At 38.6% G+C, this 24,866-nt stretch overlaps 1 protein-coding gene across 3 annotated transcripts in view; it reads right to left on the bottom strand.

Moving 5' to 3' along the window:
• KLF7 (KLF transcription factor 7) overlaps window positions 1-24,866 on the bottom strand; it is a 92,031-nt gene that overhangs the window by 27,916 nt on the left and 39,249 nt on the right. For 2 of the 3 annotated variants that reach the window (XR_015795179.1, XM_088135609.1), the window contains exon 2: window positions 12,863-13,472. Coding sequence is in view for 2 of the 3 variants with exons in the window: in XM_088135609.1 (XP_087991735.1) it covers window positions 12,863-13,472 (610 nt within the window). In the remaining variant the exon portion in view is untranslated. The remainder of the gene's footprint in view (window positions 1-12,862; window positions 13,473-24,866) is intronic. The other variant, XM_088135610.1, reaches the window with a different exon arrangement.

Raw genomic sequence — 24,866 nt, 5'->3', positions numbered from 1 at the left:
GGCTGGCGCCCTGATGACACTCCTTGAGCTGTTCACCAATTTTATCATCCTTTGGAATTTATTAATTATTTAAGATAGTTTTATATTGTATTTTATCTTTTCTGTAAACTGCCCAGAGTTGCTTTTTAACAAGATGGGTGGTGACAAATTTGATATATAAATAAAAAAATAAAAAAATAAATATCAGGAGATCTGCCAAGTTCAGCAGAACTTAAGTCTCTTAGTGAGAGGAAAGCACGAGCAAATTTGGCTGCGCCTTTTGAGCCTTGGCAATAATGCAATCAATCAAGTCCATTAGCCTTAGAAATGAGTGGTGGGAAGGTTCAGCAGGACCCAGTGTTACCATTGAATCAGCCATGGTGAAGGCCTGTTACACAAAGATATTACAGAAGGCCTTTTAAGTAAAGCCTTGACAGTGAAGGCATTTCACTACATGTCCTTCCCTATGACAAATGAGCATAAAGAATGTCTATTTGAAGAAGACAGCTTACTGCCATGGTTTTGACTGTTACACAAAGGAGTCCTTAATGCCACAAACCCTCTCAAAGAAAAAAATGAAAAAAATTGCTTCAACTAACAATGTGTGTGTGTGTGTGTGTGTGCGCGCATGTGTGCGTACATGTTTGGACAGCTATGTAAATTGTGTATGACAAGGTAGCTCTAGTGTATAAAGGTATTTATAATATATGTGTTTTGCTGTAGGAAATAAATGTGGGAAACAACTGTTACATAAAATTCAGTTGCAAACTCATAGGAGAAAAGACTGCCTTAAAAGGATGGATAATAGGACAGAGTTGAGTTCGCCATCTAGATAAATGATTAAATATGTACATATGTTCATATAGACAGACATAAAAATACAAAATTCAAAAACAGAAGGCTTAGTTCTCAGTGCTGCACTAAACACAGCATGTAGTTGTTGTCTAAGCAGATAAGTTATTGGGTAAGGGTTTGTTGGAGGTAAGTTGGAAAGAGGTCAGCATTCCTCCTGCACTATTTTGTCTCTTTGAATTGCATCTTCACACATACCCCACACTTGATTTAAATGTAAATAGGACAAACCTGTTTTCAGAGACACAAATATGCTGCTGTTACATGTAAGTTGATTTTTTTACTAGAATGAATGTAAGTGTTCTTCACAATTCTAGTCCAGAAGTGAAGAAACCATCCCCCTCTAGCTGTTGCTGAACTACAATTCCCAGCAACCATCAATTATGGTGAGAAGTGCCCTCCCCACCTCACAGCCCTGCAGCTACAGTTCTTCTGTGAGAGAAAATTCTTTGTTCCCTACAGCAACTTGAGTTTTTAACACTGTGTGTAAGGGCTGGGGAAATTTTGCATTCTGGTTGTCATGGTAGTAACACATTCCCTTGATGCCCAATTCAAGTTAAAATCTAGCCAATAAACCCAATAACTTGCAGGCACTAATTAGAAGGATTTCAGTTTTGCTAACCAAAAAATGTATAACCCATGATTTGATATGCTGCATGGTAACCAACCATAAACACATCGAGTCTTTTCTTGTTTTCTGATATACCTTTAACATCTATGATAGCTGAGCTCCAGGGGTAAAATGACTTTGCTAAGCATAGAGACTAGTTTCCTATCCAGTCCTTTTCTTTGTTAACATGAGCTGCTTGCTGCCAAATGTCAGAAAATGTCTGCGTGTTCCAGACACTGCAGGCTTGCTTACAGGATATTGTACAGAGACAAAAATGTAAAGATATAAGAAAATGTGGCCTTTAAAAGGCATTTAAAGGAATCCTTGACCTGCAGATTTCAGCAAAGGCTAATTTAGCCCCACCAAGAGCTGTTCATACCAAAACAAAATGAAGAGAAAGAATATCTCATCAGAAAAGTGGGGGGATGAATATTTAAAGCATTATTTCTTCTCCTTCTATGATGTGTTTAAACTATTCCATTCCTACTGACTCTCCAGCCTCACGGCCATGCTAACTGGCTGTTATGGAAGTGTAATTCAATGTATCTGGAGGGCATCAGTTTGGAGAAACTACTGTAATGGATGCAAGTGATTCCAAGGAAGTAGAAAGAGGAGAAAAGAATCCAGCTAAAAGCTTAAATATGGGGAATATTAAGTAGGGTGGATAACCTATATATTATTCCTGTCAGGTATATCCCTTTTCTTACAGAGTGCTATCTGATTTAGAAATAGTACATTTTCCCCCTTCATCAGAATATATATTTCTGCTCCTGTTTAACATCTACATAAAGCCACTGGGTGAGACCATCCATTGCCGTGGGGTGAGGTGTCATCAGTATGCTGATGATACCCAGTTGTATATCGCTGCCCCTGATCAGTTAAGTGATGCTGCTGTCCTCTCAATACTTGGAGGCTGTGGGGGTCTGGATGGGGAACAACAGGCTTCAACTAAACCCTGGCAAGACTGAGCGGTTTTGGGTTTTAGGGCCTTCAGTATCTGGGGATTTACTATCTTTGGTGCTGGATGGGGTTGTACTGCTCCAAATAGACCCATTGTGCATTCTGGGGGTTCTTCTGGACTCAAGACTCCTGCTCAAAGAGCAAGTGGCAAGCATGGCCAGGAGGACCTTCTTTCATGATGTGTGCCAGTTGTGCCCATTCCTGGATCAGGAGGCTGTACTCTCAGTCACTCATGCCCTAATGACCTCCCAGATGTACTACTGTAATGTGCTCTACATGGAGCTACCCTTGAAGACTATCTGGAAGCTTCAGCTGGTGCAAAATGCAAGGATATGGGCAGTTGTTGATGCTCCAAGAACTGCACACATCACACCTCTGCTTTGCAAGCTGCATTGGTTACCAGTTTGCTTCCAGGTCCAATTCAAGGTGTTGGTAATGACCTTTAAAGCCCTACATAGGATCTCCTGTGGAAATGGAATGGAACATTTTCTTTTTATTTATCTTGTTTCTTTGCACACCTATTTTTCTAAGACTGCAGCAGGCTGTTGCAAAGGTTACTACCTCATACTACAGTAAAATCAGTAAGCTTGAAAAAGACAAGCCACCTTCAAAATCCAAATGCATAAACAATCCTGTTTAGAATTTATGAGTGCTTTTAATTGTAAGAGTACTTGTGACACTGGCACCTCAACAATTTTTGTAAGGTAGATCCACCATTAATCCCATTCTACACATTATATTAGTCCAAATCATACTCTGCTTGCATGCCTATTGATGCCTGTAGAAGAACAGCCACATAAACAAAGCCACAAGCTTCCCAGCTCAGTAGTCTTTTGCATAAAATTGGTTGCATTCTGGTGGAACTCCAACTGACTGCCAGCTTGAATATGAATAAAGCAGATGCATGTGTTCAAATCAAGGTTACTGCTGCTTTGTAAAGGCATACTATTACTGCAGTTGAAAAGCAAAGCTACATTCCAAAATATAACAAAATGAAAGTTATTTAAATCCATTTTGAAGGTTTTTCCAACTTGGCGTGCCCTAACATATAATGATGTATATTGTTAACGTTTATGCTATTCCCACTGTCAAAATATATTGATGGAAATATTTATCTAGTCAAAAACTTCTGAATTCATGCACTTTTATTTTCAAACTGTAACTCTAAATCTATGGCAGGGGCTAGAAATGGAAATAAATACATGTTTTAAGAGTAATGACTTATAATACAATCCTCCCCTCAGAGAACTCTGGGGCTTCTATTCCATTCTAAATGTAGGATGTAAAAGAAGTTTTCTTAGATAGAAGATACCTGAATCTGTTGCTTTCTGACTAGATGCAGGGGGAGAGAGAAGAAAGACAAAACTGATGAATACATCCAACACTTAGAAATCAAAAAGAGAACCTTACCTTGGAAGAATGTGATTATTGAACCAATTACACAGAAATTAATTTTTAATTTTTTAAAATCTACTTCAGTTTCCTTTTAAGATTCTTTCATTTCTAGATGTGCCTTCAATCTATTTCAATAAAAAAAAATCCTGGCATTTCTTACTAAAATAACAGGTACAAAATAATGCTTTATTGCACAACTCTTATTTTCTAAGACAGCTTACTATTTTAAAAATTCCATTTTCTTTATTGATGTCAAAAAAGAATTTTTTATTTTCTATTAACTTTAATGTTTTTGTTCCAAGCAAAACAATATGCAAACACTGTCATAGGCACCTAAGTAAGAAAACAATTCAGAATCTGACACCCAAATAATGCCGATAAATTTAAAGCAGTTTCTTTTGGCCTCTGAAAGTTTTTGAGGAGTGGGCAAATAGATTCTACACAATGTCAGTCTTGACCCAGCCTCAAGCTCTGATTTGCATGTTGTAAATAAGCAATTAAAAGTCAGACAGATTTTTTTCTATCACATTATGCTATCTCAAATACAGTGTCACTGGAGTCTGAGCGCACTTTTAGTTGTTCACATCAAATGTTTATACCTCTTTCCATTTTTTTATTTGGGCTGACACACAAATTACTTTTTTTTTTTAATCTGAAGAGTTACAATAACAATACCCTCCTTTACTACCTAATCAGGACAGCATTTCAACAATACTGGTAGAATGTCTGATTGCAATGGGAAATTCTCGTGGCTTGAACTGCCATTGATAGGACTGCCATATCTCACAATTATTGACTGTAATACTCTTTTACTATTTTGAACATTGAAGATACAAGGAACTGTGTAGGAATATACATCCTGAGGAAAAGCATTGTCAAGATGACCTTGTGTCTGTACTTGTACCTTGTTTTTCTTATTCAGCATGTATGAATAGTCCAATTAGTTGTACTTTCAATAGTTTTTGGCAGAACTGTATCTTAAGATACTATTTTCTCCCCCATCCCTGCCAAGCCCATATGCAGAAAGCAGTGATTAACTACATGATGCCGAGTGACAAAAAACATACTGAGAAAAGGGATATTATCCTTCAACTGTCCCTGCAAGTCCTCATTTAAAAGGAACAAAGGTTTCTCAATTCCAGTATACTTTTAAAATATATCCTTTTAGGCTTAGCAAAAAATGAAGCTGGAGGCACCTGATGTATGCTCAGAACAGAAGGATTTTTGAGGGTGGAGAGAGATTAGGGGACACAGGTGCCAGCCTTCTGTAGAATGTGCACTTCTGCTCCATTAATTGCTGACATATCCTCTACCACCCTCCATCCCCATCTCCGACCCCTAGGGAGAACAGCAGAGCGGCAGGCCCAGACTGGTACCCAGCAGCAACACCAGCAGCAAAAGTAGACAATTAGGTGCCAGAAGCAGAGGGAGGGAGGGAGAGAGGGGGTAGAGGATGTAGTTGCTTAGCAACCGGGTGGCAGAAACAGCTGTGTAGCAGGCCCAGGCTGGTACCCAGGCACTGACAAGCTAGCCAATTAGCACACTGTATTTAATGCTGATGTTTCCTAGCAACAGGATGCACAAGTCTGTCTGCCACATTCTCTCTCCTCACATTCCTCCCCCACCAGCATTCAAACCATTATTTTCCCCCCCTTTTGACTCAATAACTCTATTTTTTGTCCCATGAGAGATCAGGAAACTTTTAAAAACCTGTAAAAAGAGCGTTCAGCTTCCAGTTCACTTAGCATTAAGAACTCCATATGTATGACATGATAACTGCAAAACGCACTGATAAGGAGTATGAGGATATCACAATTTGAATTCAATAAGATTTTCTTAGATTACAGTAACATCATTGCGTTTCATTCATGTATCCAACAAAAGGCTATTTTTAATTCTGACTGCTAAGCATAAAAGCAAACATCAACCTTTTGTGAATTTGCATCTTAAAAAAGACGCTATTATCCTCTCTTGCACATTAGAAATAAAACTCTATTACTATTTCTCCGGATGGAAAAAAATGTAACCACTTGTTGAACAGACTTGTCTGATCCATTAGCATCATCAGCATGGAGAACCTGGATCTATGTCTTTACAATAGAAGGTGACATTTGTACACTTCTTATCCCATGCATCAGATGGTTCACACTTGAGCCTCTCAATGATAATTACATATTCTTGGCAGGGACTGGTGCTTGCTGTGGATTGATTTCAGCCACACAAATGCATTAGATCAGGTCCAAAACTCTTGTTCATTTGCCTAATATAGTTATTCTTGATGAGATTATTTTCCACCTAGCCTAACACTGTTACTCTAGCAATGCTACTGAGCTATCATCTCTCTGCATTCCCTCATGTTAATGGGACAGATAACACATCCTGCTTTGGCACAGAAACGTACATATGCACTAGCACAAAACTCTGTATTTTTTAACATACAGTCAATACAATAATATCTCCTCACTTACCTACATTTTAAAGTACAAAGATTTTGCATCAATGCTTGGTTTGTTTAGCTCTCAAAACTGTGTTTACAGCTTTAAAGGAAAAGATGGGATTCAGGGAATAATTCAGCACTAGATAGGGTACACTGAAACACTTACTTTGGTACAACTGTAGTCAATTAGATTTTTCCCACCTCATTAGTGCTCTCAGGAAGTAGAGTTAAAGTTAAGAAGAAACAAAATACACTTTCTTCTTTCATGAGGTGAAACAGCCTTAGGTTTGAGCTCTGTGTGAACAGAATTGAAAGAGAACTATTCTTTTAACATCAGAAAATGTGCTTTGGAAACAAGCTTTCTGTTTGCACAGTAGAGAGCCAAGTTAAAACTGTGGAATAGCTTTACATGGTATCACTTACTGCAATTTCCTTCAATTCCCATCTTCAGTTGAAGAGCTTCAGACCATTATCCTGTTAGAGCTCCTAAATCTGTCATTCTGTGAACTTCCCGACAGCTAGATTCACCCTCATACTTCTGCAGCATTTCCCACTGTTGCATGAGTGTCCTCACTGCTCTCTTCACTGTCCTCCATCTTCCCTCTAAAATGACCGGCACTGCTTCCAGATGGTCAAAGGGAGTGCCCAGTACTGTTGCCTCCCTATTATATCAGTCTCTTCAATCTCCTACTACAACTTGCTAATTCTGAATAGCAGAAGCCTATGCCCTAAACTGGATTTCCTTTCTATCAAATTCTGCATTAAAAATCGCTGCTCCCTACAAGTTGTTGCTTAATGATTACATTAAGATTAGAGCAAGGCTAACACTTCCACAGAAAAGTCAGACTTAATTTCTAATATAATTTTTTCCTTTAAAGCATCTGCTTCCAATCTTGGATAATGACAAATTTATACACTTCCTCCTCCCTTTGTTCAATCTAAATTAATTCTCCTTCTGTCACTTGACTCACTGGCATTTGCTGAGATAGGCCTGAAAAAAATATCTCTTTTCCCTTCCCAGAAGTGAAAGTGTCATTCCCTTCAGAAATATCTGCAATGCAAATGTGTTAAGGGTGACTTTATTTCCTCACATCATTAAGTATATATTTTATATCAGACCCTTCACATAACTTACGAAGTAGGTAATCTTTCTCCCGAACACACACCTCAGCTTTTCCTGCACCTAGTGTTATCTTTCACACATATCTTTCCATATGACAAGTGACTTCTCCATTTTACTTTAGGCCAAAATCTGATTCTACCTTTTTACACATTTGTTTTTAGCAGTAGGTCTTTGGTGCAACATCAATTAGCACCACTCTTTTAAAAATCCTTCAGTTTATGGGGGAGAAACCTGAATAGCTTCTTGTTACTCTTGACTTAATTAAATCTCTTTTTGTACCAAGGGGTTCACCCTAACAGCCAAATTTCAATTTTTTCATATGACAAAAGTCACATTAATCATAGAAAGCCACTAAATATGGAATATATCTACAAAGAAGTGCACTGAATGAATTCCAAGGAGGAGTCTTCCTCAGCCATAAATGGAGATGTATTGTGCGTTAAGTCTGCCACTTTCTGCATGCAAAATATGTATTCTTCAGCATGCACTTCTCTGTCTCCCAAATAGTCTATACATCCATTCACTTCATGCCATTCCAGAGAATCCCAAATCATTGTATCTTCTTTCAACTTTACCTATGAAGTTCTGTGGCTTTTTCCTTGGGATACTGCAACCACTTTTTCCACAGTCTGTAGTGCATGGAAAAACAAGTGATGGCAAAACAGGACTAGTCCTGGTCCTCCTTGTGGTCAATTCATGTTTCTGTCAAATCTAATCTACTTTAACAACCTTGTCACCTCACATTTGAATTACTCTAAGTAATTCAAATGTGAGGTTACAAGATTGTTAAACTCTACAGACCATTTGGAAGCTGCTGGTGGCTCAGCATGCACTAGCCTGCATAGTTATAGGCGTGCCTAGGTTTTGTTCATGTAGCACCACTACTACAAGAGCTACAATGGCTGCCAGTTAGCTTCCAAATTCAATTCAAAGTGTTAGTGGTCACATTTAAACCCTGCATGGCTTAGGGCCTGGGTGCCTCAGGGACTACCTATTATGGTCAGCAACTGCCCATCTAATAAGATCAGAGAGAGAAGTCTTGTTTCACACATTATCTTCTTGATAATTGGACCCCTCTTCTGGAACAACCTTCCTTTAGATATCCAGACTACCCCTATGAACTCTATGACCTCAACCTGATTGTTCTAGAGGACATTTGGGTAAGAGATGAAAGATCATACTTGCCCCCATTATGTACGTATATTGTTTGATGTTATGGAGTCAGTTACAGGTATATATAACCATCCAGTCACTCCACAGTGAGATGGGCAGTGACAAATTTGAAATATAAATAAAAAAAATAGTTGTTTCTTTATTTTTCTAATACTTCCTATTATATAGCATCTTTTTTTCTGTTGATTAGTGGTCAAACAGGGCTAAATTCTCTAACTGGAAGCAAGTTAGAGATGGCCAGTTTGAGATCCTTTCAGAAGGTGAAATTGCCAGAAATTAACCCTGGAACTTTCAATAGGCAAAACATGCATTCTGTCACTGAGACAGAACAAATGCTGGTCATTACACTATCATCTTTGCACTCCATCTTATACTAAAACATGTAAGAATAAAACACACGCAAATCTGTCCAGTTTGTATTCAAGAACAGAAAGAAAAGTCTTCATTTTTCAGTTTTTATTACAGAAATCCAGAGCAATTAAGCTATACAGAGAACCTCCTCTTCTCCTGCACACAAGAGAGCTACAACCAGCTAATGAGAAAAACAAAATCTCACAAACTTTTCAGACCTTCAGTTCAGCAGTCAAGAGAGCCAAATGGCTAGGAGCCATTGGCACTGTGAAGCATGTTCACAATTGATGGTGTCTTACACAGACAGTTCCAAGAAACTACGGCTGTGTTCAGAGACAAAGGATCCAACAAAATGACTGCTTCATGTCTATAATCTTGGGCTTGGGACTCTTACAAAACACACCAAAACTTCCAAATCCCACCCCTTTAATATTTTCCTTTTTGGGTTTTGGAGCCAGTTCAGATGTCTGCTTGCATAAATAAAGCGACGTTATTGTTTAGAGAGATAAGACAGTATGAACTGAAAGAAGCAAGCTATGTAAACATAAGCACAGCTGTTTGGGGTCCGAATCTGAATCCACCCAACTCAGTATCTAGTGATCAGGTTTAACTGCAGAAGGAAATAATAGCTCACTTCATTTGGAGATACCAAGTATATCCTAATTGGTAGTATATTTTTATGTGAAAAGAGTGGGTGTGCCTCCTTTTACAACCATTCTGCCTCTGGTTCCAGATGCTGGTCACAGGCCCTTAGCAAAAAGCGAAGTAGATATTTATGCCAGGCATTCCATTGCCAATTGATCATTGGTGGTCTAGATTTGACCTGAACCAGATTTGGAACTAATGAATCAGAGAGCCAATACTGACACCAAATCCAAACACTCCAAAATTCCTCTTACCTCAATCCATTCATACAGCAATCCAGGCCAAAGATACCACAATGACATAACTGCATCACATGAAAGTACTGGTTGGAGGTGAACCCACTCTTCAAATCCTCTAAGAACAAATGTACGAAAACCTATTTAATCTATTAACAATTTGCTGATATAGGTAATCATTTTTTAAAAGTTAAACAGAATATTTTTTTAAAAAAATAAAATATCCACAGGATAATTATGCACAAAAAGAAACCTAAAAAAAAAAAGTTGTGGAATTGGGGCAAATTTAACTTTTTTTTAGAATTCTAGGGTTTAATATGCATAATTGGTGACTCCTATCTTATACTGCATGTACTCAGTAATCCTTCCAATTATCTTTCAATATTTGAAGTAATAAATAACTTTGCAGCTGTTTTAGCTATTTAGCTATTAATTATTACTATTTTGTTGTTTCTATTTGATATTGTATGCGGATTGGGTTTAAGAATTGCAAAATACATTCATTCATATACTTACCTGCAAGAAAGACAACTCTGAATTTAAGATGATACCCTTTTTATCAGAGAAAGAGTAGATGGAGAAAAAAAATCACAAAAACTACCCCCCCAAAATGTTTCCATGTGACATATATATGTGTATGTATGACTATATACAAAAAAAAAAGGGGGGGGGGAGGACCACAAATAAGTATATTAACTGAATAACCATTAGTTGAAATTAATGCCCTGTAAAAATAAGATACCCTAAAAATAAAATGTATTCTTTCCCTTCTGTATATACCAACGATTTTCTCTCACACAAATATGCAAAGACACATATACCTATCCACCTACCTTCTCTCCCTTCCAGCTGAAAGAACGAAAAAGAAACTCCAGGACAGAGATGGGTGAGGAAAAGGAGTAGAAAAGGAAAGATGAGAAAACAAAACTGAGTAGAGATAGGAGAAGGAAAAGAGGCAACTGGACAGATAAGGAAAGTAAAGAGAGAGAAAAGGCCTGTTTGGTAAAAGGCCTTACCAAAAGTTCATAACCCTAAAGTTTACCAAAAAAACAAAAACAGAAACCCAAACCCACAAACAACTCCTCTCAAGTAGGCTAAGATGTCTGTAACCATTTTTACTTCCATCCATATGTTTGTTTCCAATAATCTATTCTTCTAAGCACCCCTTGCCAATTCATAATTTTTGAGTAAAGAAATATGGTAGCTAGAGGCACCACTTTATTACTTCAAATCATCTTAATGAAGTAGAAATTATCCTTTATAAAGGTAGAACAATGGTTTACATGTGGCACTATCATCTAAGGCTGTCTTTCACAGCAAAATTGGGAAACTGACTCAGCAGTTCCTCTGGAAGCAAAAAATAGCATAGCATTCAGGAAACCATATCATCCTAATGAGAAGCTTAAAAAAGAGAAGAGATATTAGTTAATTGCAAGACTATAATGGTTCTTAGAGAAGTATTTCAAACCATAGCTCAACATATACCCAGTCAGCATAAGGGCACAGAATATAGGGGTTTTAACCAGGGGACTATCTCACTTCAGAATGTAAATGAGGGATTGGTTAAATGATTTTGGTTCAATGGTGTTAACCACAGTTAATCAAACTTTGTTGTATCAAATTACACACCTCCATGTTCCACATATAGAAAGATTCTGACTTGGGAGATACTTCAAACAGGCAGCCCCTTTGTGCTTACCACAGATTTCTTGAGGATCTTACATGACCGATGTGGATATCAGAAACTGGTTCAAATGTGATACATATATAATGTAAAGGGAATACAGTTGGGTTGAAAGAACACTCAGTTTTGACTAGAACACCTAGATTCAAATATCCATTCAGCTGAGGTAGCCTTAATCAAAACATTATTTCTCTCTGATATCTGAAAACAGGAAGAAACAGTGACTTATCCTACAAAGCTGTGTCTCTGAATAAAACTGATTGAAGTTGAACATGTTTCACATGTGTTCACTAAAGGAGTTTTATTTATTTATTTAGATTTGTTATGGCCACCCACTCCAATAGACTGCCAGTGGCATAAAACGAAACTGACAGCCTAGACTAAGAACAGCGGTAACAATAATAAAACGTGACAGGGCCCCCACAAACACATTAACCCCGGGCCTGGGAACAGAAGGATTTAAAAGGGCCTTCCAGAACCCCAGGAGAGTAAGCATCATATGCATCTCTGGGAGCCGTTCCAGAGGACAGGAGCCGCAACACAGAAAGCACGCTTCCTCAATTCTACCAGATGACGTTTAATTGGGGGGACTGGGTGGTCAGAAACAACTGAAGATAGGCTGACCCTCAGATAACCAGGCCCTAAGGCATGATCAATATTAATAATAATCAGTAAAATCAGTAATAATGATGCAAAATTAATAGTAACAGTTAATCTTTTGGCATGAGTAAATATAGGTGAAGGAAACTTTTTTTTGCAAAAGTAGAGAGAACTGAAATGTTTATGTTTTAAAATTGTGACCCATTTCAAGGACTGAGCCAGACTCTCATGAATCTGGCTTGATCTACAGTGAATCATAATTCTCCGAATAGACTGGGTGGGTAGCAATCAACAATACCAACAAAAATCTGGCCTTCATTTCTATACATAATTAAATTCCACAAAATAACTTGTAGAATTATAAAGCAGCTGTGAAATAAAGACCATCAACCCCTCGTTGAGAGGATTCCCTGGGTGCATTAAACTTAACCTAGATAATCTTCCAAGGAGAGAATTATACTAGAGGTGCCTTCTATGTCCAAGGAATGTAATTTATCTACCTCAAATAGCCAAAAGCAGGTCCCCTAATGAAATCTTTTCATGTCAAGTGTGCTGTGTGATTATTTGTATTCTCAGTAATCTGGGAAATTCTGAGAAATGTTACCAATATAGGAATCATAAAGACATATGATTAGCATTTTCATTCTGAGATAGTGAATTCTCAAACTCCTTGACACACACGTGGAACGCAATGTTCCAACCCAATTTTTAGTAACAAGGCCCATAACTGTTACTTAGAGCTTCATTTCTGTACATGACAAATAATAAATAAAAGGAGTAAGTTTGGTAAAGGATATCCAAGCATCCAACAAAGTACCTGTGTGAGTCCTCTGGTGCGCTTTTAAGTGTGAGCTCTTTGTATATACTTTACGGCACCCATTAAACTGACAACGATGAACCCTCTTCTTGTTTTCTGGGGATGTGTCAGCCCCTGCCCCTCCTTGCTCACTGTCACTGAGCGCACACTTTGTTGTGTTAGCTGGTGCTACTACACCAACCTTTACTGAGCTGAGGGTAGATTTCTTTGTCACTAATTTCAGTGTAACTGTGCCATCAACTGCAGAGACAGTTTGTGAGGTTTTTCCAAGATGGCGACTGAGTTCAGGAGAGGAAGGAGGTGTTAGTGAGGTCACTGCGTTGAGTTGGGCCTGGTTAACAGCAGCACAGCCCTCTGTAGAGGAGCTGGTAGGTTGCAGGCTGAGACAAGTCTCAGACAATAGTTTATCCCTTGAGAGAATAACGTCCAGGTTGGCATTTTTGTCACAGGTACTCATATCTACAGGTAGTAAGAGAGGGTCCAATGGCTGAATGCTGTCTTCTGGGCCTTGAGCAGAGGAAGCATGAAGAAAACAGTCCAGGTCCTCACCAAAGCTTTCTGAACTCTTCCTGGGTTCTGTCTGAAGGTAGCGTTCCAGCTCAAGGCATGTCTGTAGAAACAGAAAGGGAAAGAAGCCATCACTGGACAGTCAAACCCAGTAGCAACCACTGCCAAAAAGAAAAGAATATCAGAATAAAATAATTGCCACACTGAAAGATAACAGAAAGGCAAATCAAGACAACCATAAGACAAAAGAGGAAGAAACTGTCTGCAGCAAACATTACACAAATGAAATTTTCCACAGAATAAGAATACAATGGCCATTCTGCTCTAATGTCTAGAATCTGGAATTCCAGGTACAAATCTATTGTGCAAAAATACCTGAACTGCAAAAAGGAAGGTAGTTGAAAGCACAGGTTGCTAGTTGCCTAGCAACTATAAGAACAATCATTTGTAAATCAACTCACAAATATTAGATAAGCACTACCTGACTAGTTCTGAAGAAATTCTCAATTCTATTTTGTTAACTACTTTGGGTATTTATACTAGATAGGCAATGTTATAAATGTTTCAAATGAATCAATAAATATAAACTGAAAAACAAATATGTAATAAAATTTCCATACTTTCTTTATAGACTAATTCAGTCTACATCTCAAAACTGAAACATAGCCATGGCACTGATAAATTGTAATTTCCTAGGCCTCTAAGGAATTAATTTTATGTTTGGGTCTACAAATACAAAACCTGATATGTAATTCTATGACTTTGTATCAGCCATTTAAACCCAAGGCAGCCTAAAAGTTTACAATGGGATATAGTTTACTCATTTCCTTTCCTATTCCCAAAGTTGTCCTCCCCAAGCTTATCTTCTACTCACAAGGAGAATGATACAGCAATAACTAAACATCTAAATGAAATTAACTTTCATTTATTTACACAAATGACTCAAATACTTCTGCATCAACATGACATTGCAAACTTAAAGTCCCAGCTGCTAAATCAACATCAACAAGACCCCTCCACAACTAGCTTATATAAAAATATAATGTAATGTAATGTAATATTAATATGTTTCATATCAAGTAGAGGATAAAAAACTACCTTTTGCATAACTGGTCATCTCTGTTGCAGGTAAAAATAAAATGCGAAGAATTCCAAATGTACCAAAGAGCAGTACATTTTGGAATTTCTCAGACATACCATAGATAGTCTACACAACTACATCACTTAGAAATACATGCTGCTTGTATTTCTTTTAGATGGATAAGGAGGAGCAGCAGGAGACAATAAAGTGCACTGAAGTCTGAGCTGCTGGCTACTGAACAGAGAAGGGTTGCAAGTGTTAAGATTAGCAAAGCAGGCAAGTAGGAAATTTAAAGCCTTGTAACTATCCATTTACATGGATCAGTCTTTCACATGTTTAGTCAAAGCCAAATTATATATAATAGGAAATTCAACCTATAAATCATAGGATTTGTCATCACCTAAACAGCCAGTGAATAAATAGTGAGCATAATGTTTTTGTTTTTTCTCCAAGCTTAAGTAGACTTTCATGGAATTTCTTCTTGTTCCAACAGAAATACTGGTCACTCCCTATCATCTTGGTTTAGTCTATACTCCTTAGAAGAGAAACCATGAGGCTCACTCTATAAATACAAAGCCCATGAGCCTTTGGTTAGCAACAGTTAGATGGAAAAAGATTTTCAAACAACACTAAAACAAGCACAGGCCTTGTGAAGTCTCTGGATGGTACAAAGCTGTGTTGGGTCACCTAATGTCCTGTGGAGAAGGCAGGAGGGAGCTGTCCCTGTAAGGCATTACTCCTCCTCTATGTCCACAGTGATCCTGACAGGCTTTGAGCTTTGTCATTAATTTTCCATAAAGAACCATTTCTCTGCAAACCCCCTTTTGAGCAAGACTTGATGCTTGAGAAACATGCAATTATTCTTGGATTCCACCCCCTGCAGTCTTTGCACCTGTGTCAGTTCAAGATACCAGCTGGTCAAGGTCTGCCTTCTGCCTGAGAAAGACACCTCATCAAACTCACCTCCTCTTAGAAGGGAAAGGGAGGGGGAAGGCCCCAAATATACAAGGAAGGAAGGAAGGAAGGAAGGAAGGAAGGAAGGAAGGAAGGAAGGAAGGAAGGAAGGAAGGAAGGAAGGAAGGAAGGATCCAACAGACAGACATTTCCCTCCCTCCCTTCCCTCACCATCTCCAACTAGCGAGATTTCAGTCTAAACAACAGGGATGATAATGTCTAGCTTGAACAAACCACAAATTGCTCCCACTAGCCTCTGAACTACTATCAGGATTCAAAGAATATTAGTTTGTTTAAAAAAATAATAATAAATTAAAACGTACATGTTTAAATATATGAGATTACCAGAACACTAATTAAGGGGAAACAAAATATCCATTGCCTTTTTAATCTCATGATTTCAAAGTCCAAATTTCAATATTTTTCTGGTTATCGACAGAAATTTATTAATAGGTAAACATTCCTGGACATCCAAGCATACAGGATTACATCAGTAGGAAGGTGAATAAATCTACCAAGTTTTTAAAAGTCGCATTAATAATACACAAATATGCAATGTAATATACACAATACCCAAATATGCTATGTAATATAAATGTGATTACTTTTTTTCTGCATGACCCTCTGAATTTTATGCTTCCCCATGCTCTTAGAGAGGAATCCAGACAAAATACTTGTAATGCAGAAAAATTATCAGAGAGACATGCATTGAGATAGCTCAAATTGGCCATCTTTAGGATGACAAAGAGAGATTGTTTTCAAACTGACCATAACCAAAGTTTAAGAACAACTGTACCTTAAAAGACCACAGAAAATAGTGGAGCTTAAAGAAAAATCTTCCTTCTGTAGTGTTTGAAGAGGTAAGGAACATATGACAGCAAGATCTAGTGGAGAATGTGTGTACGTGAGCATTTGCTATGGAGGCAATGAGCAAGCACAGGGAATATACACACAGTGTGGAGCCCAGATAGGAAGCCAGGAATTTGCATCCACACGGGGTATCTTCCTGATATCAAATTATGACATCACCACTGAACAGTTTCCTGATGACAAAATCTTTTTATTACAAAGATTTCCCTGATGAAAGCTTTTTTATGATATATTTCCCCAATGTATAGTAAAATAAGATATTTCTTTCCATTTGTAACTTCTGAGCTGAAGATCAGGTTTGGTCAAAGACTGACTCATGGTAAGGTACAAAATAGCTTGATTTTTTAAAGTAAAAATTTCCCAGCATTGAATGGACTAGTATAAATGCCCTTTGTTCTATTTCTGAGCCTTCAAAGCCGCTCTGCTTCTGATCTCTTTCTCTAAGTCTATGGCATGATGCAAGTCAGGTTTATTCCTGCACTATAGCTTTTATTTTAATTCATTGTCTGTATGTCTTGTCTCCTATTAATTATATTAGAAGATTCTGACACACACACACAATTTTGTCTATTTCCATGCAAAAATTGTTCCTTTATATGTGGTCCCATTGCAGCAGGTTTGTTAGCATTTCTGACTTTTTGTTTATGAAACTGTGTGGTGTTACTGCCCCTAGGATTAGAACAACAATAGTGTCAAAGTTGTGACTGACATTTGTCCTAACAAACATAAAATTAAAACAGCTGCAGAAGCATACACAGCATTCACAACCAGGATTCTCTTTTATTCAGAGGCAGACCAAAAGAAGCCACGGAGCAAAGGGGCTCATGGTCCTATCACCACTAACAGAGTGTCTGTACAGGTAGTCCTCACTTAATGACCATAATAGGGAGTAGAAAATTGGTTATTAAGTGGGGCAGTCATTCAGCGAGCCACCACATCTGGACCCAATTTTATGATCATTTTATGGTGGCCATTAAGTGAATCACATATTGTTAAGTGAATCACATGGTTGTTAAGCGAATCCAGCTTCCCCAATGGACTTTTTTTTGCTGGAATTCGCTTAACAACCACATGATTTGCTTAACAACCATCATTAAAAAGTTGCAAATCATGATCACATTTTTGCATGGGGGCGATGGTTTGCCACGGTTGTAAGTGCGAGTACAAGTCATAAAGAAAATACCTCAGACAACACCCCCCTTCAATTCTCATGAGGATAAAAGGGGGAGGAAAAATAGCACATTCAGACTGGCAAGATTCTGTTACTATAACTGTTCTAATAAAAGTAGCTCTAGATCTGCTCAGCGTCTGTTTCTTAGTCTAGTCTACCTGATAGGACTGACAAAGTCTGCTTTGCCAATAGCAGCTACAGGACTGTAAAAGGAAGGGAAGGGCAGCTTCTTGGCTCTACTGAGTTGAAGGGGGTATCTTGCAACTCCTGTAGTACTGATCAGCCTTCAACCAACAATGCTCACAGAACTATCCAATGAGTGGAGATTTCTTGAGAACTGCATATTATCTGCATTGCTAATGCACAATTTTAACAAATGTTTTGTATATATGCCAGAAGGCTGAATTTTACTCAGTACCCACCCAAGCCTGGAGTGGGATAAGCAAACTCCCTCCCAGGTAGAAAGAGGAAATATTATTCCATGGGCTCCACCATATCCAGGATACTATGACTTTAATTTTAGTAACTAGGTGACTTACATTTATCCACTATAAAAGTTTTACTGTTTAGGAAATAGCCAACTTTATTAATTGACTATATAAAAAGGGCATGAAGAAGAGAAAGTCCTCAGTTTCCTCCCAATCCAAAATCAGCTTTGGTGGTTCCTAGCACCAATGTCTCCAGTGCTACCATTTGAAATTGTTTTAAAATCAAAATTTAAGTAGTCTAGCATCCAAACCTAGGGGGTACAGTAGGCATCATCTATTGTACCTGCAAATGTATCTGTTTAAAAAGGTTACAACTTTTTATGGATTACCCATTCTAGTCATTTGGGAGCTAAAACCAGGCAGCTTCTGAATTAGCTGAATCCAACTGCCGCCTATATCACTGAACTAACTGGCATGTTCTGAAGTTGGCTCTAGTTAGTTATGATGGGAACATCTAAAGAAAACCAAACTGAAACAGAGTAGGGTGGAAGAATACATTATTTAGTATGTATCTATGTATCTATATATATACACACACACAATACACACACACACACTTCGCATTTCTAAAGTCATCCAACTTCTCAATAACTTTGGACAGAGTACAAACTGAAAATCAAAGAAACAAAACAACAGACAACAGAAAAAGAAGATGGTCATTCCAGTGAACACACGTTAGAACACCTCACAGAGAGAACCCAAAGCCTACAGAAAGAAACAGGTCTTCAAGGCTTGTTTAAAGGAGAACAGAGTTGGGGCTGTTCAAATCTCAGGGGGAAGTGGATTCAGAGGTCAGGTGCCATGACAGAAAAGCCCTGCTTTCTGGGTCCCATCAGATGAAACTATTTAATTGATGAGACCTAGAGCATGCCCACTCTCTCAGAACACAGGAAAGAAACTACTGAAGATAGGCAGTCCTTCAGGTAACCAGCACTTTGAATTGCACCTAGAGACCTACTGATAACCAGTGCAGTTCACAGAGCAGAGATGTCTTGCGGGCATACTATGGCATGCCTATAACTGCTTGTGCCACTGAATTCTGGATCAGCTGACATTTTTGAATGGTCTTTAAGGGCAGCCCCAAACAGAGCACACAGTAGAGTCCACATGTGAAGTAATCATACACTGTGGATCTTCCACTCTGTGTTAAACCAGTGTTAGGAACTATAATACAACTTTTATAAATTATCATTTAACACCATTTGTAATTGCAGAGTTCCAATGTGCCTATCCAAAATCTCAGCTACTCAATAATCAACGTTGCTCAGTCTATTTACCACAGTTGATAGATCAAGTTGCTCAGCTGAGTTCCTTCAGATGTTAATGGCCTACATTTTCTAACTTCCTTCACTCTGCTGGGAGTGAAGGCTGCTGGGAGGTTTAGCAGTATCTGAGGTGCAATATCTAAATCATTCCTGTATTAATCTATGGTTGTAGTGTTGTGGAAAGTTACCACTGTGTCCGTTATATAGATTAAAAGGTTAATTTATTTCATTAGTTCATTCAAAGTGAACTGGTACTGCATATGGTTATCAGTTACTTTTTTTTTCACCAATCTCTATCATCTTCAGTCTTACTTGGTTTGGCCACAGCAGCATCAAACATTATTAACATGCTTCTATTTTTGAGAAGTGGTTTCTGCAGTCAGATACTCAGTTTTGTGGCTGAGTGCTTTAGATCCAACCTTATTAAATCCAAGTTGATCCTTAAGCGGGTGAAGGGAGAGAAGTTCATACTAAATGCTGTTGGATTCTCACAACAAAGGCACGCAGCACAGCAGGAAACACACACACACACACACACACACACACGCGTGCGCGCACAGAGGAACCTAAGCAGAAGGAAGAGAAAAGCTGCTATTACTATGAAAGCCAGTGCTGAACAAAAGACCCCTTGAGATAAATAATGCAGCACAGCTGCTACAATATAAAGAGAAATTGATAAATATTATTCATTGCCAGTCACTGTTTGAAGAGGTGGAGAAGATGGTCCAGTAAAGAGAAATGGTAATTGGGCTCAATTTCTAAGCAAAAAAAAAGGTTCCCAGCTATTCTTGAGTATATATTACAAATATATCCAATTCATCTTCTCCATCAGGGATACAGTTTTAGAAGGATTATCTATTCCTACTCTCTGCTGATGTAGGAAATTCACTATTACAGTATTCAGTAGGCAAGCTATCCAACCTTGGCTTAAAAACAGTTAATGAGGGAAAATCCACCACCTTCCAGGGCATTGTATTCCACTGTTAAAAGAGTGTGCACCATCACAAAGTTCTTCCTATTATTTAGTTCTAATTTCTTTTACTGTAATTTGAATCTTTCGATTGAGAGCTTCCTTCTGGAGCAACATAAAACAAATGTACTCTATTATCTATACAGCAGCCTTTCAAATATTTTAAAATAGTGATTATCTCATCTCTTAATCATCTCTCCTCCAAGCTAAAGCTTTCTTGATTATATTAGAGCATTAGGCTCTCACATCTTTGTATCTCTCCCCTAGATGGATATATTGTATTATGCTAGATCTAGACACAATACTTCAGTTCAGAAAATACCTAAAGCAAAATAGCATAATAGCTTCTAGACACCAAACTTCCGTTGATGTAGCCTAGGATTCATTAGTCTTTTTAGCTGCTGGATCACCTATTAATTCATATTTAGTTCTTAAAACCTCTAGGTTAGATTTGCATATGCTACTGTCAAATCATTCTGTATTTACACATTGATTCTTCTTATCTAGATCTACACCTGCCTTATCTCTGTGGAATTTGTTTTGCAAATTTTGCCCCAGTTCTCAGCACTATCAAGATAGTCTTGAATCCTGTTTTCAGAAGGTATAATTCTTTTCAGTTCAGTTCATCTCGATATTTAATGACAATTCTCCCTACCCCTCCCTCCAAAGTTGTTAAACAACACCAGGCCCAGGGCAGAACTCCTACTCCACTTGTCAACTGTTTTCACGTTGATCTTTAAACATTCTTTCAGTGTGGCCCGCTAACCACTTTAACACAGTTTATCAGTACGCCAGCAAGAACATTTTACTGAAAGTCATGTGGAAATCAAGAACTATGTTTAGAGGATGTACAAAGCTAGTAACTATTAAAAGAGATAGGTTACATTTTCTATTTTCTTAAGAAACCCAATCCATGGTGGCACTTTGTAATCATTCTCTGGCCCTGACTGACACTGAAATGCAGAGGCTGGAGCTAGGGTATTAAAAGATGGTACCTGATAGATCAGGGCCTAAAGCCTAATAGATGGCATAATGTGTAAAAGGTACAGGTAGTCCTCATTTAGCAACTGCATCATACAGCAACCTTTTGCATTTACAAAGGTGATGAAAAAGTAATTTTGCAACCAATCCTTGCACTTATGACCTTCACAGGTCTGTAAAGCAAAGGAAAGCTAAAGTAAGATCGTAAGCACAGTCATGGTTTCACTTAGCAACTGCTTCACTTAACAACCAAGTTGCTGGTCTCAATTGTGGTCACTAAGTGAGGACTACCTGTACCTGAAAAGGGGAGAGGATGACAATTTGCCCAATTAAGGGAAGAATCTTTCTGGATCTGGTACTCAAGATAAAACTCAAGCTTCAGGATGGAGGAGAAACAGATGATAAAACTACTCATGTCAAACAGAATATAATTAGATTTTACAACATTTACAGAAACTAATAATAACATCCATTAAGGTTATCCACTGCATTTATAGTAAACATTAAAAACACCATCAGAAAACAACAATGCAACAGAAATCAGTATTAAAAAAGAAAGAACACAAATTAAAACAGCAAATTACAATCATATATCAAATGCCTTTCTAGAAAAGCAAGCTGAAAGGATTATCTATGATAAAATGTGTGTGTCTGTTTTGAAAGCAGCTCTTAAGTCAAAGTGCAGTCTTGAGCAGTGATTCTATTTTAGATGGTGTTTTTCCATACAGCTTCAGATCGTCAATGTAAAGGAGGTAGGATAGCCTGGCAGATGTTTTTGATGTTTGGTAGCCATGGCCTGACTTGTTCAGTATTGTTGACAGAGAAATCAATGCAATGACAAACAGTAGTGGTGATAGTGAGTCTCTTTGAAAGATTCCTCTCTTGATATTAACCTCTCCCGGTCTATCACCACTGACCAGCAACTGTGTCTTCCACTGTGCCACTGATCTTTGCACAAAGCTTCTGATGTTTCTACTAACTCCTGTTAATTCTAGGTACTTGATTATCCAATCTTTTGGCAGGGAGTCGAATGTCTTCTTGTAATCAATCCAAGCTACAGTTCTTTCCAGAACTGGTACATTCTTTTCAGATATCTTCTTCTTGTTGGACTTGATTTGTAATAGCAGATCATTATTTCTTTGTTTTCAGTCTTCATATATTTGCAACAAGTAAACAACTTTTCTTCCAACAGTCCTGCAGCTGCTGGCCCTGGTTGCTCAGCCAACAGTCCTGAATCCCATAGCCCCTTGTCACCAGATGTCCAGGAACTAGAACACCTAGCACTGTCCTTGTTGACCCAGGTGACAACCAATCTGCTATAGGTTTCTCTAAATTAGGTCTCACCATATTGTTTATGGGAGAGGCACTCATCTGGCTCCTCTGATGAGACCTGTCAGTATGGGTGAACCTCTGGCATAGCTCTCATCCTCCTTGGAGCACTCAAGCCCCACAACCACATCAAGGTAGTACCTCACTGGGGGTGGTGGTTGTTGTTATCCTAGCACATGCCTTCACTGAATGACAACAATGGCAAAAAAAAAAAAAAACACCAGCGAAAAATTGCCTCCTACATCAGTAAGAGGAAGACAAAAAAAATCACAAAAATACTTGGGAGCATAATAAAAGGCCCTGCAAATCAGTGACAGTGCAAAATATTAACCCCCTCATTGTACTGTCTGAGATCTTTGCAAATGCCATAGGCATCATGGAAAACAATTCAAAAATTATTTCAAATTTCTTTTAAGTTCTATTTAGGCTCTCTAGATTGCTGGAGATATTTGAAACATTCAGTTTTTCCCCACAGATTTAATAATAAGGAAGCAAAAGTGGTGCAGACTTTGAATGTTTACGTACATCCTGGACACTTTTATGGAGACAAATTTGAAGACTTCAAGTGCCTGCCAAATTGTAAGGAACTGAGATTCATTGATATGTCTCAATACTTCACAGCTGGACCAAACTCCTTGAGTGCTAAAGGTTCAGAGATGAGCTCTCCATGCTGACATCAATCTGTCAGTGCTCAGGACATACACTGGAGAGGGAAATGCAAAGAGAACACCTCTAGCAAGATTGTCTAAAATCAGCCATTAGCTAGGACATACATATAAATTGCTACTAAAATACGACACAGAGACTGAACAAGTCAAAACCAGCATGACAAAATGGATGCAAATTTTAATCAAAAACATAAATATTTCTACTAGAAATTATTCCTTAACATATAAACACAAAACATCATAATTTATTAGGAAACATGTTGGCACAATACTGGAAAAGAGACACTTTGCCAATGATTTTATATATACACACGCACGCACACACACACACGCACGCACACACACCATACATGGACAAGACAAGAGAACTTGGAATTGATGGAATGCTACTACAACAGCAGACCTGATGAGAGGGGATACATGAAACGTATGAGGGAACTATGGATGGACAGAAGGCCTACATCCACACTAACTGAGAAACAACTAGTTACCTAGCGCTTCAACATAGTGAAGAGGAAGCTGCTCTCACAACTTGAGATAGACCAATTCCACATTACAACCCGGACTCAAGCAGACCTGGAAGAATAACTGGATGTGCAGCCAACACCTGAAGCTGGAATGTCACTGCCACCCACTCCATTACAGAGCACAGCAGCTGATATGAGGTATAAGATCATGGATAAACTAGCTACAGTCAACCCTCAAGATTGATTACCAAGGCTCAGTGGGGAAGTACCATCGGACAGTATGCTAGAAGATGCCAATAGAGCTCTCCAGACAATCCCTATTACCACCATAACTCAAACCAATGAACTGGTATACGCTACAGCCGCTGTAATCCTGGAAATGCTTGGCTACACGATCAAGAACAGCAGTACATACTCCGCCCCCCCGGAAAATGAGATTGGAGGCTAAGATCAAGGTAACTTGGAGAGAAGTCAGTCAGCTGGTGGAACTACAGAAGCGTGTGGAGATTAAGGATAAGACTCGGCTACTGAAAAAATACATGGGCCTGACTCCATCTGAAGCCCTAGAGACTGCTAAACAAAGGCTCACAGCACTGGCTGCCAGGCTAAAGAGATATACTAGAGAAGCAGAGGCCAAGAAGATAAATGCCCTGTTCTCCAAAGAACCATGCAAAGTGTACTCCCAACTACAGTGCAACCACACAGTAACAAGAGAGCCACCAGCAATGGAAACTGAACAGTACTGGAAGAATACATGGGAGAAAGAGAAGATGCATAACACCAGTGCAAAGTGGCCGCAGTACCTGAAAGCAGACCACAGCAATCTTCCAGAACAGGAACCAGTCACCATCACAGTAGCAGACATCCAACAGCAGGTCAAGAATGTGAAGAGCTGGACAGCACCTGGCCCGGACATGATCCACACCTACTGGCTAAAGAAACTAACAGCAGCGCATGAATACCTAGCAGCACAGATGAACCAGCTGGGGCCGGTACATGAGCACAGCTCAGAAGGGCATTGGGAACAACACCAGAGGCTCAAAACACCAGTTGCTCATAGACCGAGCAGTCGCCTAAGACTCAAGGTCTAGGCAGACCAATCTGAGCAAAGCATAGAAAAGCCTATGACTCAGTGCCACACACATGGATCTGTGAATGCCTGGCACTATACAAAGTCAACAAGACACTAAGGACCTTCCTCAAGAACTTAATGGGACTGTAGAAGACAACACTGGAAGTCAACTCAAGACAGC

The sequence above is a fragment of the Python bivittatus genome, unplaced genomic scaffold (genome assembly GCF_059951505.1).
Source record: "Python bivittatus isolate LINGU-HERP-01145 unplaced genomic scaffold, Pbiv_v1 ctg000200_np1212, whole genome shotgun sequence".
In the NCBI taxonomy this organism is placed as follows: Eukaryota; Metazoa; Chordata; class Lepidosauria; order Squamata; family Pythonidae; genus Python; species Python bivittatus.
Note: the sequence above shows the minus strand (reverse complement) of the source record. Positions and strands in the feature narration are given on the sequence as shown.